Source organism: Lodderomyces elongisporus, chromosome 6 (assembly GCF_030384665.1).
Source record: "Lodderomyces elongisporus chromosome 6, complete sequence".
NCBI classification, from domain to species: domain Eukaryota; kingdom Fungi; phylum Ascomycota; class Pichiomycetes; order Serinales; family Debaryomycetaceae; genus Lodderomyces; species Lodderomyces elongisporus.
The window spans coordinates 703,323-721,624 of NC_083678.1; the positions used below are offsets into that span (position 1 = coordinate 703,323).

Below are 18,302 nucleotides of genomic sequence, written 5' to 3' on the forward strand. Positions count from 1 at the left end.
AGAACAAATGAAATTACATTTCAAGTCGAAATCAACAATGCAAAAAAGAAAAAAAGGAAAAAAATTTATTTGTAATAATACTACCTATTCTCTATTTATGAAACGCAACAACAAAAAAAGAAATAAAAAATAGAAATAAAATTAAAAAAAATCTAATTTCATTTGTGGTAAATTTTAAACTCTATAATAAATTTCTTAACCCATTCTTTATTTACCAACTTCCTTGAGCTTGTCAATTTGGTCGGTTAATCCAACAGGGATCTCGAGTGCTTCTGGTGCATCTTCGGCTCTCTTAATTCCTTTGTCTTCAGCAGCTTGGGTAGTTTCCTGCTCCTTCTTCTTCTTCTTATCACTTGGTGTCATGACCAAGTCGGCAAAGTTCAATCTAGAGCCCTTGTCGTTGGTGTCTTCGTTTTCTGCTTGTGCGGTTTCGTTCCATTCAGCCAATTCCAACTGGTGCTCTCTTTCAATGGCGTACTTGACAGCCTCCAAGACATCGTCACACAAGTGTTTTGGTTTGTATTTAGGTTCGGTTCCTTCTTGGTAAACACCAGTCTTCACCAAGATCGAGTGCCATGACGCATCGTGCGAGTTGGCAAATCTGATATCTGACTCTGGAGTGTCACCAACAAAGTAGACTGTTGATGCTGGTGGCAATTCCAAAGTGATCTTGTCTGGCTTACCAACCTCAGCAACTTTGCCAATATGTTTCTTGAGGTCTTCATTGTGCTTCTTCTTCTTCTGGTCAAGAGATAATCCTGCTTCTTCGCCATCTTCATCGTCATCATCATCTTCATCATCTTCACTATCGGAGAATGAATATGACTCCAATTTCTCTTGGTTGATAATCTCTTCGCCGTCTTCATTGATCAAAATGTCAGCATCCTTGGCATTTGGGTCGTTTATGCTCAACTTCTTCAAGTGTTCGTCCAAGACACCTTGTCTCCAGTGGCTCAAAACCTTGTTGGCAAACTTGAATGTACCGTGTTGTGGCTTACCAAATCTGTTCACCTTCAATTCTTTTCCAGTGTGTTCTCTATAGAGAGCGGCAATTGAGACTTGCAATGCACCCATACCGTAACGGGACAATTTGTAGTTTGTTGCCCAGATAAAGTCTGAGTGGGCAAAGTAAATTTCTGGGCCTTCGTCAAATGTTTTTGATTGTGTTCCCATAACACCGTTTTTGGACAAGAGCAATTCCAAAATGATTTGTTGGTCTGCTGCCCAGTTTCTTGAGTCGGCAAATACCATAATGGCGTCGATTGGTGTCTTGCTAAAGTCGACATCTCTGGTGCAGATTTCTTCTTCTTCGGTCAAGTCGTGGTAAGGAGAAACTGCTGGGTTCCACTTCATAATGTCCAATGGAGTATAAACGTTTTTGAATCCATAAGATTCGGCAACGTTACGGCAAACGTTTCCTACACCACCAACAACCAATACATTCTTGTAGGTACCAACCAAGTCTCTCATTGGGGTGTGTCCTTGGATAATTTGTTCCTTGGTGATTGTTGTGCCCAATCTTTTGCTCAAGTCGTCTGCACGTTGTTGCTCTGGTTTACCACCACCATTGGTAACGTAGATGGATGGTACCTTGATGTTGTACTTGTTGGCACCATTGAGCATCTTGATGGCCTCTACTGCTTGTGGAATGGTGTTTGGTCCTCTCAAAATGACACCATCAATGTCGAAACAGAATGCATATGAAGCGACTCTTTCGTGGTCGATAATCTGCTTCTTCTTTCTCTTGATGATGGATGAGTTTCTTGATAATTTGGCCAAGGAATCCACTTTTTTCAAGTTGGCATTGCTGCCATTCTTGTTCAAGTTTGTAGATGAGCTTAATTTGGTTAAGCCATTTTGCCATTGGTTCAAGTCCGACAAGGATAAGGAGGAGACCCTGTGTTTTCTTTCTTGGGGTGTCAACTGGTCGATACCGTCATTGTTTAAAAACGATTGGAATTGTGCACCGCCGTCTTCTTCAACAACAGCGCTGTCATTGTTATTGTTATTGTTATTGCTATTGCTGCTTGTCTGAGCTTCTTCTTTAGTCATTTTGCTTGATAAAGTGTGTGGGAGGAGGTGTTAGTGAGGATTATAGTCTAGTGTCGTAATTGATTCTATTCTTTATCTAGTTCTAGTTCTAGTTCTGTGTACTTGTAATGTGAGTAAACAGACTTTCTATTGATGATTATGTTATAGGAATGGAAAAAGATATAATAGAAAAAAGAGTAAATGTGAAAAATACAAAAGAAAAAGAAGGAAGAAAAGTAGAATTTTCCGAGAGGGAAGGATATTTGAAAACAAAAGTTGTCGACGATTCCGCCTTATATATATATATATATATATATATGTATATATGTGGGTACGTAGATATAGATATAGATACATACACGTCATGGATGCAACAGATTACAAAGTGACTGTTAGTAACACACACTCTCTCTCTCTCTCTTTATTTCTCTCTATTTTAGTTACTGCACTTTTTTTTTCTCTCTTATTATTATTAAATATTATTATTATTAAATATTTTTTTGTTTCTTTTGTGTTTCAAAAATTTCCTTTATTTATCTTGTACTTTATTCTCTAATACTTGGCCCTTTAAGAATGAAGAACAATTTCTATTCAATTTCTGCTTGTCTTGTTCTGTTTGATATAAACATGTATACATGTATACATACTCGTAAGTTTCTGAAGCACACTGTGCAAATTGGTGGGTATCTTTCCAATAGTAATTAGCAATTTGCAAAGTTACTTGAATTTAGAAGTGAGGTATCTATTCTTCCTCCTCCCTCTTTTTACTTGCTATATATACACCCAAAATATATATATCACATATTACATCATAACACAAGTGCATTGCGGAGTTCATAATTGCTTGTAAAGAACAAGAAAAGAGAGAGAAACACATACATTTGGTAGCTGGACAATATATTTAAAGTATATATATATAGGCGTATATATGTTACTATTTACTTACTAAACGCTACCAAATTAAGCCTCTTTTCCCTCCTTCTTTCTTACTTTCTTTCTTGTTTGGGCTTGTGTTTAAAAGCATGCACCAGTTTTTTTGTGGTGGAGTTTATAGTTGCTATCTTTGCCCCAAAAAGAAAAGAGAGAGACAGAGTTAAGGATATATACTATTATTGTAAGATGCAGTATACAAGAAAATAAATACTACAACCAGGGCTTCTCTCACATACCCAGGGAGAGAGAGAGAGAGAAAGACAGGGAGAACCTAGAACTAGAACTAGAACACCACACAGAGGCCAAGAAGCCATCGGGTAACTATAGTCATACTCTTGTATCTTTTTTTCTTTTTCTTTTTCTTTTTTCTTTTTCTCTTAATTTATCTCTTAATTTATTTCTTTGTAAATGTATCAGAATCAATTGTTTCTCATTTAAAACAGCAAATGTTAATAAAACATTATACTTTTTTGATGTTGTAGTCCGTTCGATCGTAAATCTTTTTTCTTTTGTTCTTTCGGTCTAAATTGCGTCAATTTACCGTGATGGCATAACTTGCGCTTACTATATATATATTGTATCTTCGTGTTTCTCTTTTTCTTTTTCTTTTGTTGTTGTTGTTGTTGTTGTTAGGCTAACACACCAATCAAGAACTGTAATATGGTAAGCTTTTGGCACATGTGGGTTGATCTCCAATTTCTTTTTTTTTTCTTTTGTATGCAAAGTTGCTACTGCAACCGCAAAACAAAACAAAAAAAACAAAGACAAGTACAAAAAACACCAACAATAAATGAGGGCAAAAATAAATAAAAAAATATTACAGCATACAGTCTGATATTCAGTTTTTTTTTTTGTTTAATTTCTTCTTCTTCCTCTTCTTTATTTTTTAGTTTTTTGCCTCTTGATTAGGTGGCCACGGAAGACAAACCCAGAAAGAAAGAAGCCAAGGGCAAAAGAAAATAAAGAAATAGAGAATAAACCCATGACATATTCCTTAAATGCAGTGGATTGGATGAAACAAAAGTAAAACACCAGAGCTTTGGAACAGTAAACTTCAAAATAAACAGTAAAGAGTCTAAGAACAAGCATCTAGCGTAGGATAAGTAGTATAGACCATCAACATAGTTGTGAAATGCAAGTTAAAAAAAAAAGTACAAAGGTTCTTGCACTGTATTATACAATCATTACGTCAATAATCAAAAAAGACGAGTCTGGTGTGTTGCTCTAGAATCTTCGACCGGAGTTTACCTGACCGTAACACAAAACAGTAAATAGAAAGTCAACGACAAAAATTCAAAATTTCTTAAAACTCCCATCTCAATGTCAAAGGAACTTGAACTAAAAAAAAATATAACAAAATATATCAAAAGTCAAAACTAATGTGTATCCTTAAGGAAGATTCTAATTTGAAATATTGTTAATTTCGAAATGAACAGCAACAACAAAAGTGCATGTGAAATTTATTTTCTCTGGAATACGAGAAAGAAAAAAATTAAACAAAAATTCTCATTCCTCCCTTCAACACTTTTAACCACTTGTCCACACCCTGAGTATATTCATGGTTATGTCTTTCAAAAAAAAAAAAAATTTTAACTAACTAACTACTTTTTTTTTTCTCTTTTTACATCAATCAACATGTCTCTTTGGCCAAGACCTAATTCCATACTCAACCTTGTCAGTCACCGAAATACTCCTTCACCGAATATTTACAAATTCTTTATATTACCTCCTCTTATCACAGGTTGTAGCAAGTAGTACTAGTAGTAAGTAGTAAGTAGTCGAAAAACAAAGGAAATTATCACTTTACCCCACATTTCGGAACAGCTTAAAGAAGTAAAAACATTTCCTACAAATGAAATTGCACACACACACACACACACACAGTTATATACATAGTCACTTTTTATTTCGGGTATTAAAAAAAAAACACACACTTCTATCTATCGCATGGTTCTTTACTTCTATTGTTCTGGTTAGTATATAATGTATATAGTAATTTCAATTTTAATTTTTCAGAAGATGAAGAAGAAGGAGAAGGAGAGGGGAAAATCACAACGGTTTTAACTCTGTCTGCCCCTCACTCACTTACACACACACACTCTCCTTATCCGTCTATACCCCCCACTCCACACACACACACACACAAACATACTTTGAACTAAAACAATATACAATTGCAAAGCTATAAATATTGACACTCTTTTCCCATGTAATTTTTTCTTTTGCACGCTATAACAATGTAGTTATATAACCTCTTTTGCTACATCCCAACTCTTTACCCATTATAAACAACTACGTGAATCCACACTTGCGAAAAACACCTACTTTACTTCCCCACGCACACTGACTCTTCAACTTTTCACGTGCATCTTCATATTCCCACTCTCTCTCCCTCCCTCACCATTGTGTTTTGAACAAGGAAATGTTATCAGCTAGAGCTTTTTATGTTCTATTGAGCATCCCCATCAAACTTCTTTGGGTACTCTTGAGATACCCCTTTGTGGGAGGCATAAATGAAAAGTTTAGAAACAGTTTGAGAAACTCATTAAAACTACAACTATATAGAACAGCATTATCTATGCCAGTCAAGGATGCCCACATCCTTGGCATCTTGTCAAACTACTTCCTCATCAACAAACTCATCAAGACACTATACCCCAACTTGACCAGAAACTTGAACAACTACGGCAAGAGATACGACAAACAGAGTTTCTGGTTGGTTGAAGCTACAAACAGAAGCAAAAATGACCCTATTCTCATATTCTTACACGGTGGTGGCTACTACATTGAAACAATGCCCGAACAGTTGGAGTCACTACTCTCCATCTACCATTTGGTAGACTCGGAAAAAAGACTGAAATTATCAATGGTATTCTTGGACTACAAGTTGGCGAGCCGCGGAGCACCAGTAACAACACAATTATACCAATTGGCAGAAGTTTACGAAAAGCTAACCATCAGAGACGGAAACACAAACATAAGCCTTATCGGCGATTCTGCCGGCGGACACTTGGCAATAACGTTTTTACAGTATCTCAAACAACAGCAAAATGAAAAACTCCCTTGGCCAAAATCAAACATCTTGATATCGCCATGGGTAAAACTTCACCCAGAACCACACCAAGGTACCAAAGGATGGTCGTATTTCGAAAACTCCAAACGCGACATTATCCAATATCGCTATTTCCACGAAATAGATAGACAAAAGGCAATCATTGGCGACGTCACTCACCTGCGCTACTATGAAGAGTCGGGACACCAAAAGATCAAAAAAGAGGACCTTGACCATTTGGACATGTTGATCTCACCAGGCAACCTCACCTATAAATACAGCGACTGGGAAGACATACCAAGTCTAAATGATAAGGGCCATTCTGTGTTTGTCGTGTTGGGCGAACACGAAGTGTTTAGAGATGATATCTTGGAATGGTGCCAATATGCATTGAAGTCGCCATTGATCAAACAAAAAATCGACTCCAAAGGCGTGTTGGATGCCAAGTTGCACAATTACGAAGATAATGGAGGAAATTTGAATGGCGCACATGTGCAAGTATTTGTTGAGCCCTGGGGTGTTCATGACGCAACATTGTTCTTTGAGAACAACATTGCTTCCAAATTGAAGAGGAACCCAAGATTATCCTTAAAGGACTTGGACAGAAAGGAGTTTTTTGGTGTAGTACGGATTGTCGAGTTTATAAACAAATATGTATAAATAAGTATGTGCTTTTTTAGATATATTATCAATGAAGAAGAATTGAAAAGTAAACACTCTCGCAGTAGATCGAGTAATATTCAGATTATGTTACTTTTTTCTTTCCCCCTTCTTTCTTTATTTCTTCTTTTGTTATCACTCATGCTTGTACTTATTTCCGCTTACCCTTAACATCAAACTTACCCACTTGTTCGTCAAAAACAAAACGCTCTCTTACCAAGTATTCTTTAACATACTTTCTAATCAAACTGACCCCGCCTACTGAGTGGAGACCACGTCCAGTTATAATCTCAATATCATGAACAAACTGCGCCAAGTTTCCAAACTTTTGTAATTGACCTTGTTCCTCTCGTTGTTTCTTCTCCTGGTCCCACCAATGAGACAATACAAGTTTGGTTGTTTGAATAGCATCAACCAATTTGAAGTTGTGCAAGTCCAAACGCCCCGTTCCAATATACGTGTTTAACCGCTCAATCTGTCCCGAAGGTTTAATTATTGTTGAAGCACTGGTTGAAGAAGCAGAAGAAGAAGAAGACGATGAAAAAAGAGGTACGCTAGCTTTTCGCTTGGCTGTATAAGTTTTGAATTTTTGTGCCAATATCAAGTACGAATCAGTAGTTTGCTTTGGAGCAAACTTTATCGGCGCAGTCTTTAAACCCTTTGACGATAACCCATTGTTAATTCCAGTACTCCACGATGGGCTTAGGCTTGGACCTTTTTCTTGTGCCAACTCAAACGCCAAGCTTAGAACTTGATCGCAGTTGCCTCTGAAAAACTCTAAAGCATTAATGAGAAAAGTCTTGTCCAACATTTGCATATCTGGATTTGAATGGTAGAATTGCCATAGTTCTTTGCTTTCTGTTGCATTGGGGTTGTACTTGTAATCTGTGCTAACGACTCTAATTTCTGTAGTTGTTCTACCACGATTTGCAGCCAGGCGTGACCCTCCTCGCTGAACTCTACCACCTACTTTCTTCTTCGTTGTCGCTACAATCACTTCCTTGCGAATTTTTGGACGGCAATTCATGATGATTCCTGTGAGTGCATCGAAATAGTTGCCGTTACTTTTACGTGCATAATGAGTAATCTCTTCATCTTCAAGAAAGTACTTGTTTGCATTTTCACCGCCCTGGTGACCTCCGAGGCTATCATTCTTCATATCTAAAAAGGATTTCACCCTATTAACCATCGTCGAGATTTGAAACCATTCATTAGCTGTATTTTGTTTGTTCTGGGACTGTTTGGTGGTAAACTCTGCTTCAACTGGCTCATCCAAAAGACTCATCGTTGTCATTTCAGCATCGCCATTATTCTTTTGCAACCGTTTAGCTATAATTGGCAAGCTTATTTGAGGAAATATCTCGTGTAATTTTAGTGCTTCTTCGCCATACTTGGAACTGCTGATTTGTTGCTGCTGTTGCTGTTGCTGATGCTGCTGTTTTTGTTGCTGCTCTAGCTGTTGTTGGGCGAGAAATTCTTCTTGCTCTTGGATTTCATGCAGCTCGGTTTCAATAAACAACTCTTCAATCAACTCCTCTACACTATTTGTCAACTTGAGCCTAATTTTCAAATCTGTTTTCGAAAACGTAGGAAAGCAATCGGCTAAATGTTCAACCAAGTATATGAAATTGGGGTCAAGATCCATTTCATCGTAAACAAATTTAGAATATTCATCTTCATCGCTATTTCCAACGCCGTTGTCTTCGTTATTTTGCGCAGTACCTCTATCGAGAGATGAAGATGAAGAATCTGTCTTTACCGATAATGAGGACTTAGCATTGATAGGTGCTGAAGTTGTTGAAGCTAGATTCTTTGAATATAACGCATTGAAAATGTTTTGAGAACTTAAACTGTTCTCTTTGTTTTCGTTGTCAGTATCTTCTATTTCTTCATCCTCCTCATTTTCGTCATCGCCATCATTGGTTTTACTATTCATCATCATCTTTTCCTCCTCCTCCTCCTCCTCCTCCTCCTCCTCCTCCTCTTCCTTCTTCTTCTTTTTCTTCTTCTTCTTCTTCTTATTATTATTATCATTATTTCTCTTTTCATCATTATCTTTATTGTTCCCACCGTTGTTCAAAATTAATGGCCCTTGGCTACTCTTGTCGATTTCTTCCAGTCTCGATGCTTTCTCTTTGATCTCCTTCCCCTCAGTTACATCTTGCTTGCTCGTGTTGGAAACACTCTTGTCTTCTTGTCTCATTTCATCTGTTATCTCATGCTCCTCCATCTTTTCTAATATCAATTGGTTCACTGGAAGAAATAGTGGCAATGTTAGTTTTCTGCACTCTTTCGCAAGAATCTTTGAGTCCTTTTCTCCAGTATCCCCAAAGTCTCCACTACTCTTATCAGAAAACTCCGGTGGAGTACCTTGCTTCTTTGCCGTAATTTTCGACTCTGTCTCTTTGTTTTTCTTTTTCTTTTTCTTCTTCTTCTTTTGTTTTTCCAAAGAATCCAAATTCAGGTCGATATCAACAAGCGAATTCGCTCCATTAATAAGAGTCGTTTGGACCTCATTATCTATATCGCTCTCCTTCATCTTTAATTTCTTGATATCAATGTTCAATTCAGTCATTATTTTTTCAAATGTATCCTCCTCTATCTGTTCAGCCAGTGGTTCAGCATTGTACCGGAGTTCCGGACATTTATGATTAACAAATATCTGATATAAACTGTTTTTTGTTTCCGGATTCAAGTAGAGGCATAAACCAATTATCAGAAGCCCTTCGTCAAACGCGGTCATCGTTGTCATTGTTTTGATGATTTTGGGTGGTATATCCGTATAGAGGCAAAATTGAGATTCAGGAAGCGACTTTTTTTACTGTGAATAATCCATAGTCTACCAACTTTGAGTGTATTAGCCTTCTAGGCGATACATCATTGAGCAAAGTTATGATTTGTGGCACAGCGATGGACAAAAGGGCCGATAAGTAGTAAACTATATTATCTGCGGATGTGAAATGTTGACGACCGCTCTTGTTAATCTTGGAGATTTCCAAATTTTGTAGAGTTTTTTGCAAGTGTACAAAAAGTTCTCGACATGAAACACTCATATACTTTGGTAATTTGACGTAGCCAATTAAGTTGGGGTCCTTGTGTTCATACCATTCCCTATACTTTGATGGAAATTCGGTTCGTAGTTTGTGAAAGTTCCTCAAGTTTTCGTATAGTAAATTGGGATTCGTATACAAAGCTCGATAATCTTTCAGCAGCTCTTTCTTGTTTTCGTCATTGTTGGCAGCATTCATGTCCAAATTATAAGGATCATATTCTATGATGGGTGCTGACTCTATCTCGGCATCATATTGATCCGTAAGTGCTGGCATTGTATATACAAGAACAGAGTGAAAGCCAATGCTTATCTACCTGTTTTAAAAAAGAAAAGCCTGAGTCAATATAGTTGCAGCACCAAAGAGAGAGAACTTATGTGTGAGTGTGTGTGTGTGTGTGTTTGCGTTTGTCTATGTATGTCTATGTGTGTCTATGTGTGTCACAGGCTGACTAAAACTGGAAAATAAAACCAAAAAAAAAAAACGAAACAGAATAATCGATATGGTTGTAAACAATGTGCGCGATGCAAGATAGAAAGGGAGGAGCATTTTTATACTGACAAGCAACAGAATATACATGGAGTGGTTAAACTATCAAACGTCAAAATGCACGAGGAACTTTCAATAGAAGAAACAAACAAGTTACGGGAGAGTTTGGGTCTTAAACCCATTCCTATTAGGGAATCACAAATATCTGTTCTGCCAAACTTTAAGCAAAATACATCTAGTACATCAAATGCAGCAAACGTCATAAACACAACAAATGTATCAAATGAAAAAAAAACCAAAAATGATGTCATTCTGCTATCAATTGAAGAAACTAATAAATTGCGAAAGTCAATTGGGTTAAAGCCCATACCGTTAGAAACAACCTCTGAAACACAACTGCGACATGAACTACCGCTAGATACAAAAGTTGGCAGGGGAGACAAAGAGTTAAAGGAAAGGATATTGAAAGCCAAAAACGTAACGGCACAGCATAATAAACCTTTAAATACCCATCGCAATCAACATCGTGATGACCAAAATGAAACGGAAATTGATACAGATTCTTGGTTGGAAAATTTAGGGTCCTCCAAATCAGGCGAGATAAATTTTGAAAAAGAGGGCCAGGTGAGCAAAATAACAGCCAATCGAAGAAAAGAAAATGATCTTGATGCGATTATTGGCCACAATAAACGTGAAGTAGGTAATCTTCTCAATAACGATATTCTCACGCTTCAGGATACTGAGATTTTGGATGAAGATGCAGATGATATTTTGATTAATGAGAAATTGGTGACGGAGCATAAATTGCAAACCAGCTTGAAGGACAGAAAGGAGGCAGAAATGTTGAAATTCAATGGTCGGCATTATACACCAGTTGGTGAAGATGATAACGAGATGAGTGATATCGAGGATCTAAGCGCAAATACGGTTATTAAGAGAGGTAAAGTCATTGTTTCTACTCAAGCAGCAAATGACTCTGAAAAGGGCCCAACAGTGAACTCTGCAAAAACGAACAAAAAAGAATCCACGAGAAATGGATTTGAAACAGTAATTTCTTTTGACAACTTTGATGGAGAAGACGGAGAAAATAAGGATGGCTTTCAAGGAATAAGACAAACAAAAGAAGTCAAAATCAAAAGAATTAAAAGAATCAAGAGGAGTAAGCCGTTGGATCTGTCCAGTAAATCGAGTCAAAGAAGGAGAGTTTTTGACCCACTTCAGCCTCCAGCGGAACGTGTTGAGATAGATTTGGAGGAAGTCGATGATGATTATGGCGCATTATTGAATCTCAACATGCAATCAAGAAATAAAAGGCGCAAGAAGATGAGTCCTGAAGAATTGGCGTTGCTGATTACAGCATCAGGCAACCAGGATGCGGATAAAGCGGGCGATAATGAAAAGGAGGGTGTTTCATTTGTCAGAAGCTCACATCAGTACACAGAAGATACCGATTGGTTTTTGAGCAAAATGGAGCTGAATCTTTTAAGCAATGGTTTTGCCAAGGAGCCAGAAGTTGAATTGAAAAATGAGAATAGTAACAATGATAATAATGATAATAATGAAAATAATAATGACGATAATAATAATAATAATAATCTTTTCGACGATCTTCCTAGCTCGTCCGATGGAATAGCAGGCCAAGCAAATGATGTGAAAGATCTGTTGAGTAGCACTTACAATAAGTCAAGTGTGGATTCTACTAGTCAAATGAATGATGGAGCTGGCATGACAAACACAAATGACAAAACGGATACTATAATTGCCATTGAAAATTCAAGTTCAATGTCAAGTGGTGCAGTTTTTCGGGAAACTGCAAATGCAGCAGGAATGATTGTGGAAAGTGGAGCCGAGGGTAAAGATGTGAATGAAAGTGTGGATGAGAAAGCAAAATCTGGTAATACAAAGATAGGTGAAGAAGTGTTACATGATGATGGTCCTGTATTTAGTGGTGGTCTTGCTGATACTCTCAAATTCTTAAAAACCAGGAAAGTTATTGAATCAACAACGCAAGATGAGGAGAGCAGCAGGAAGTATAGAGAGCAAATTGCAAAGAAGCAGCAAATGTTGGCGATGAAAATAAGCATTGAAAGAAGAATACTAGAAGAAGAGTTGCAGAAGGATAAAACATATATGAAACTTTCCAAAATTGATCGTGCGGAATTCTTTGAAAAGCAATTGGACAAAATATTAAAGCAAAAGGGGATCGTAAGTGAGGAAAGTGGTCGTACAAGTAGCAATAACTATGCTTCTTTAAATGATCTGAAAAGATCAAACGCGCAATACAGTAAGGGCACAAGGAATAATCTTGTTAATAATAAATGGAGGGCTAGCGCAAAAGCGAGAAACGACACAAAAGATGATAATGGCGATTCTCATGGAATTGTTGATTTAAAAAACGAGTCGTATCAACCAAAAATTACGTTGAATTATAAGGATGATCAAGGCAGAGCATTGGATACAAAGCAGGCATACAAGCATTTGTCTCACAAGTATCATGGAACTGGTCTAGGAAAAAACAGCAAAGGCGTCTGGACTAAAGGAAGGAAGTAGTGAATATTGTAAGATATAGATTATCTTTTTCTTTTTTTTTCTTTGGAAAATTGCAATGGTCAATATTATTATCTTTATTGTTATAGTCAAATGATTTTTAATTTTTTTTTTTTTGTATTCTTTTGGTCATGTGATTATATGGAATTGTATACATAAGTATGTATACATAAGTATATATGTATATATATATATATATATGTATGGTAACATAGTTACATATACAGAGCTATGCACGTGATTTACTTATTTTGTGTCATTATTGCGCATTTCTTTTTTTTTTAACAATTGTTCTAATAGCCGATGATCGCACATTACATGGGCCACAGTATAAGCATTCTTTACCAATCACCGATGGCCAACTTCACCGCATGGGTACTAAAACACACTATGTTAACACCTGTTTCCTGACTTCATGTAAGTATATATATATATATATATATATTGATCTATTAGTTAATTGGACCAGAATAGTGGAAAGCAGTTAAATAATGTATATATAAACTGCTAGGTTGCATTTTCCATTCAATCAAAGACCCTTCTTCTGCCTTTTCCGTTTTATTTTATCTTCAAGCCGATCTGATAATTTTTATCATTTTCGTTTCATATTTTTTTTTTTCTTCTTCTTTAACTGTTTATCTCTTTCCATCAGATAAGTATCTTCTTTTTTTTTTATTATTCTTAATAAGAGCTAGAGCAGAAACACGAGATATAATACTTCAAGAAATACCAGAAAACATAAAAAAAAGAAAAAGAAAACCCTCCATTTTTTCCGATTTTTCTTCTTCCTCCTATACTTTGTATCCCTTTTGATACATTAAGCTTGCAAATTATTAGAAAGTGAAGGGTTTATCTACTTTGGACTCGTTCTTTCCACTTATAACATACAAGATAGAATTAAAATTAAAAAATTAAAAAATTAAAAAATTAAAAAATAAAATAAAAAAAAAGAAATAAAGAAACTCACCTTACTAATCAGAGTCAAACTTTTAAACCTATTGTGGAACCACACTTTTTCTTTTCCCTCCATTTTTATTTTCTACTGCACTAAAATATAACATAACACATAATTATCAAGACTATCAAGATTATTAAAACCAAAAGGATTACCAGAATCACCAGAAAAGCCATCTATATACATATATATATATATACTGAGTTATATCCTTAGCACTTTGTTCCTCAAGATCTGTTTTTGCTAAAGTATCTATAATCCATTATATCGGCTACGTTTATGGATAGTTATACAATGATTAGAAACAGCGACGGCAACAGCAACAGCAATAGCAAATCCCAGAGCAGTAATGGGTCTGATGGCACTTGGAAAGAGTCGCAAGTGCCTCAACTACATACAGAATTTGCCACCTTTAGTTTAAACAAAACTTGTTCAGACAAAGATATGCAAAAGATTATTACATCCCTACAGACTAAATATGGCAACAAGATAGACACAAGGTTCGTATCCAATCATCTAACAATAAGCAGAAATGACAACGATATTGGAACTGACAATAAGAATACCAACATCGATAACAATTCACTGCCAGCGCGCCATTTAAATGAACTTTGGATACTAGACGATCTCGCCCAACTCGGCTTCTCCAAAGTAAAGATTGAATCCTCAAACATTCCTGAAGTCCAATCACACGTGAACATCCAAGGGATGACATGTGGTGCATGCTCGGCCACTATTACTGAGAAATTGGAAAGCGAGTCAGGAATCAGCAAGGCATCGATATCGTTGGTTACTGAGGTGGGACTCGTTACTCACTCGATCAACTACCCAACGCAAAAAATTATCGAATGCATTGAAGAATGTGGATTTGACGCACAGCTACAGCCACAACTAATGCAAACATCACGAATGAAATTTCCAAACGCAAATCGACTACTGTCACCAAACGAATCACATATACCGCAATTACAACAACCACAACAGCCACAACAGCCACAGAAACCACAGAACCAACAACATACAGTACAAACAGTACAAACAGTGCTTGGAATCTCAGGAATGACCTGTGGTGCATGCTCAAGCTCTTTAAATCAAGCATTTGAACAACTAGAAGGAGTTGAATCAGCATCGGTATCCCTTCTTACAGAAGAAGCATTAGTGCGGCATAAGGATTCTGTAACAAAAGAGATTTTGGAAGAAACTGTTGAGGATTGTGGTTTCTCAGTCAAATATTCAAAAAGGAGTGAGTTTAACTCGGGTTCAAGTAGTATAAATGCTAATGCCAAAGGGAATGTAATTGCTCATGATGAAGACGATAGGTCAAGCCTCGAAGAAATGACACTTTCGATTATAGGGGTCAATCAATTAATCGATCAACAAGATCTTCGATACAACATTGAGGCGTTGATGACTAGTCTAAACGGTATCGAGTCGTATGATTTGCAAATACGAGATGAAGAGATGCTCGAGTCGTCTTTTCAAGACGATGCTATTGCAGCCACTGCTTCTGCGCACGACTTACAAAACTCGTTTGACAAGCTATCGTTCATTTATAATCCCACGGTGCTCGGTATTAGGGACATAGTTGATGGTCTCAATGAAATCAACGAAAATGTTGATTTTCTTGTTCTGAATACGCTAGATCAATCATCGGCATCGCAGCTCAAGTTGCTTTCCAAGACAAAAGATATCCAGTACTGGAGAAATATTTTTCTACAAAGTCTCTTGACGGGAATTCCGGTTTTGGTATTGGTGCACACGGAAAATAACGATTTTTGGAAGAGGCTTGTTTTGTTTAGAGGTCTTTATTTGGTTTCATTGGTGGAGCTCATACTTGCTACTTATATACAGTTTCACTTGGGCTCCAAATTCATCCAAAAATTTACTTTGTTCATAAGGCGAGGTTTCAAAGGTGCATCAATGGATGTTTTGGTGAGTATTTCTACGCTTGTTTCATACATATTCTCACTTGCCTCGATTACATTAAGTGTGTGGCTTGGAAGATTTGAAAAGCCTCCAAAGGTCTTGTTTGATACTTTGGTCATGTTGATTTCGTTTGTTTCTTTTGGTAAATTATTGGAAAACAAAGCTAAAGGTGCAACCTCCACAGCATTATCTAGCTTATTACAATTGACTCCTTCGACGTGCACAATTATAGAAGACACTGCGTTGTACGAGAATAATAACAATTACAACAGCAATAGCAAAGGTAGCATCAAAAGTGGTGGTGCTGATACTGGTACTGGTACTGGTGCTGCTGCTGCTGCTGCTGCTGCTACTGCTCTTGCTGCTAGTGGTGATGCTAACAATGATGCTTACAATGGAGAGAAGGATTTTTCACTTTGTACAGGAAATTACCAAACGCGTAGCATTTCCATTGATTTGGTTCAACCTAATGATATTGCAATTGTTTTACCCGGAGGCAAAATTCCAGCCGACGGGTTTATAGTCTTTGGAGAAACAGAGGTTAACGAATCCTTTTTAACTGGTGAGACACTTCCCATATACAAGACTCGAGGCGATAGTGTTATCGGTGGGTCAATCAACGGTCCACATTTGATACACATCAAAGTGACAAAGACTGGAAACAAGTCGCAATTGCAGCAAATAATCAAGTTGGTTAAGGATTCCCAAGTCAATAAGGCACCAGTTCAAAGATTCTCGGATGCAATTGCCGCGAGATTTGTCCCAACAATTATTTTCCTTGCGGTGTCGACTTTTATAATATGGTCAGTGATTTGCTATAATGTTCACCCTGATGGCTTGCCCATGATTTTCCGCAAATCGGAGAATGGTAAGCTTTTCATTTGTTTGCAGCTCGCGATTTCTGTCATTGTTGTTGCTTGTCCGTGTGCATTGGGTTTGGCAGCACCTACTGCAGTGATGGTAGGTACAGGAGTTGGTGCCTCCAATGGTGTGTTGATCAAAGGTGCAGACATTTTGGAAAAATCCACCTCGATAAACATTTTACTCTTTGACAAAACGGGAACCTTGACAACTGGTGAGATGTCGATTGAGAAGGCTTTTTCCAAGTCTTTGGATTCTTGTAAATTATCAGTCAAAGATTGGTGGACAATGATTGGGTCTGTTGAATGTACCTCTGAGCACCCTGTCGGTCGTGCTTTAACAAAGAAAGCAAGAATAGAGGCAGGAATTCATTTTGACGATGATGATACATTTGACACAAAGATCGAAAACGTTAATGTCATGATTGGTACAGGGATTGAGGCCGATGTCACATTGAACTCAGTCAAGTATAATGTTAATGTTGGTAATGCCAAGCTTTTAAGAGACAAGTTCCCCAATCTCCTCAAGGATGTTGATACTGACAATGCTCTCCATAGTGAGACTACCGTGGCTTTTGTTGTTATAAATGGTATTTACACAGGCCATATTGAATTGTCTGATTCCTTAAAGCAAGGCTCGGTTGAGATTATTGACTACTTGCGAAATGAAGGTTATATAATTGGAATGGTTACAGGAGACAATAGAGGGGCTGCGTTAAGAATTGGTAAAGAATTGGGGTTGTCAGAGGAGAACATTTTTTACGAAGTGTCACCAATACACAAGGACGAAGTCATTACAAATATCAAGGAACGTCTTGGAAATCAGGATCAAAACCAGGATGTGGGTATAGCATTCATTGGGGATGGTATCAATGATGCACCGGCACTTGCTAGAGCAGATATTGGAATGGCTATAAGCTCAGGCACGGACATTGCTATGGACAGTTCAGATATAGTTCTTATTGGTAGTCGGAAACATGACCAAACAGATTTGCATGGTGTTGTTAATGCACTCAAGATTTCGAGTAAGACTTTTTCGAGAATCAAATGGAATTTTATATGGGCAATCGTGTACAATTTGTTCATGTTGCCGTTTGCTATGGGTTGCTTTTTGCCATTCAACTTGATGCTTCCACCAGTTGCTGCTAGCATTGCAATGATGTGTAGCTCATTGAGTGTTGTTTTTAATTCCTTACTATTGAAGCGTTGGCAGCCACCACGCATCAAGGGCAAGAGTAGAAGCTCCCGTGATTTGGAACTTGGATCTACTTTTGATAATGTTTTTAGCTTGAAAAACGGCACCAAAGAAGAGTTTCTTACGTGTCAACGTAAGGTGACAAGTGGGTATAGTATGGGCTTGAAGAATATTTTGCTGTGGATGAAGAAGGTTGGAGGAGGAAAAAGAGGAAGAACGCCGCAACTAAGCAATGCTTCTTCGTATGAGTTAGTTGCAAGCGGGATTTGAGCAACAGCAAAGAGCGCATGCAAAAATCAACTTTTTTTTTTCTCACAAAAGAATTTTTGTAAATACACTTTGTATAGGTTAATTATAACTCGTAGATATAATTTAGTGAATTATAAGAGTACATACTACCTGCAAAAGATTTTTGTTATATTTGGAAAGCTAAGGAGGAATAAAAAACAAAATAAAGATAAAAATAAAGATAAAAAAAAAGGGTTGGTATATTTCTTATTCTTTATCGAATTCGTAGCTTTTGAAAACTATCACAAAGTTGCAAGGGAAAGAGCAGTAAATTCGATTTTACATCAAATGCTTAATTAAAAAGAGAATACCAAAC

General features: G+C 37.1%; 6 protein-coding genes across 6 annotated transcripts; 3 read left to right on the forward strand and 3 right to left on the reverse strand. All coding sequences in view use genetic code 12, as the record gives it.

Moving 5' to 3' along the window:
• Positions 1–207: 207 nt before the first annotated feature.
• PVL30_004747 (uncharacterized protein) lies at positions 208–2,052 on the reverse strand (the record flags this gene model as incomplete). Its single annotated transcript, XM_001524842.2, has 1 exon — positions 208–2,052. The coding sequence occupies one exon, from the start codon at positions 2,050–2,052 to the stop codon at positions 208–210; it is 1,845 nt and encodes a 614-aa protein (XP_001524892.2).
• A 3,334-nt stretch (positions 2,053–5,386) lies between these two features.
• Positions 5,387–6,676, forward strand: PVL30_004748 (uncharacterized protein; the record flags this gene model as incomplete). The annotated part of the gene is made up of 1 exon (XM_001524843.2): positions 5,387–6,676. One exon carries the CDS (start codon positions 5,387–5,389, stop codon positions 6,674–6,676), a length of 1,290 nt encoding a protein of 429 aa, XP_001524893.2.
• Positions 6,677–6,827: 151 nt separating this feature from the next.
• Positions 6,828–9,428, reverse strand: PVL30_004749 (uncharacterized protein; the record flags this gene model as incomplete). Its single annotated transcript, XM_001524844.2, has 1 exon — positions 6,828–9,428. The coding sequence occupies one exon, from the start codon at positions 9,426–9,428 to the stop codon at positions 6,828–6,830; it is 2,601 nt and encodes an 866-aa protein (XP_001524894.2).
• Positions 9,429–9,477: 49 nt separating this feature from the next.
• On the reverse strand, positions 9,478–10,002 carry PVL30_004750 (uncharacterized protein; the record flags this gene model as incomplete). Its single annotated transcript, XM_061119599.1, has 1 exon — positions 9,478–10,002. The coding sequence occupies one exon, from the start codon at positions 10,000–10,002 to the stop codon at positions 9,478–9,480; it is 525 nt and encodes a 174-aa protein (XP_060975582.1).
• Positions 10,003–10,332: 330 nt separating this feature from the next.
• Positions 10,333–12,765, forward strand: PVL30_004751 (uncharacterized protein; the record flags this gene model as incomplete). The annotated part of the gene is made up of 1 exon (XM_001524845.2): positions 10,333–12,765. One exon carries the CDS (start codon positions 10,333–10,335, stop codon positions 12,763–12,765), a length of 2,433 nt encoding a protein of 810 aa, XP_001524895.2.
• Positions 12,766–14,011: 1,246 nt separating this feature from the next.
• Positions 14,012–17,968, forward strand: CCC2 (Cu(2+)-transporting P-type ATPase; the record flags this gene model as incomplete). The annotated part of the gene is made up of 1 exon (XM_001524846.2): positions 14,012–17,968. The coding sequence occupies one exon, from the start codon at positions 14,012–14,014 to the stop codon at positions 17,966–17,968; it is 3,957 nt and encodes a 1,318-aa protein (XP_001524896.2).
• Between the last annotated feature and the right edge of the window lie 334 nt (positions 17,969–18,302).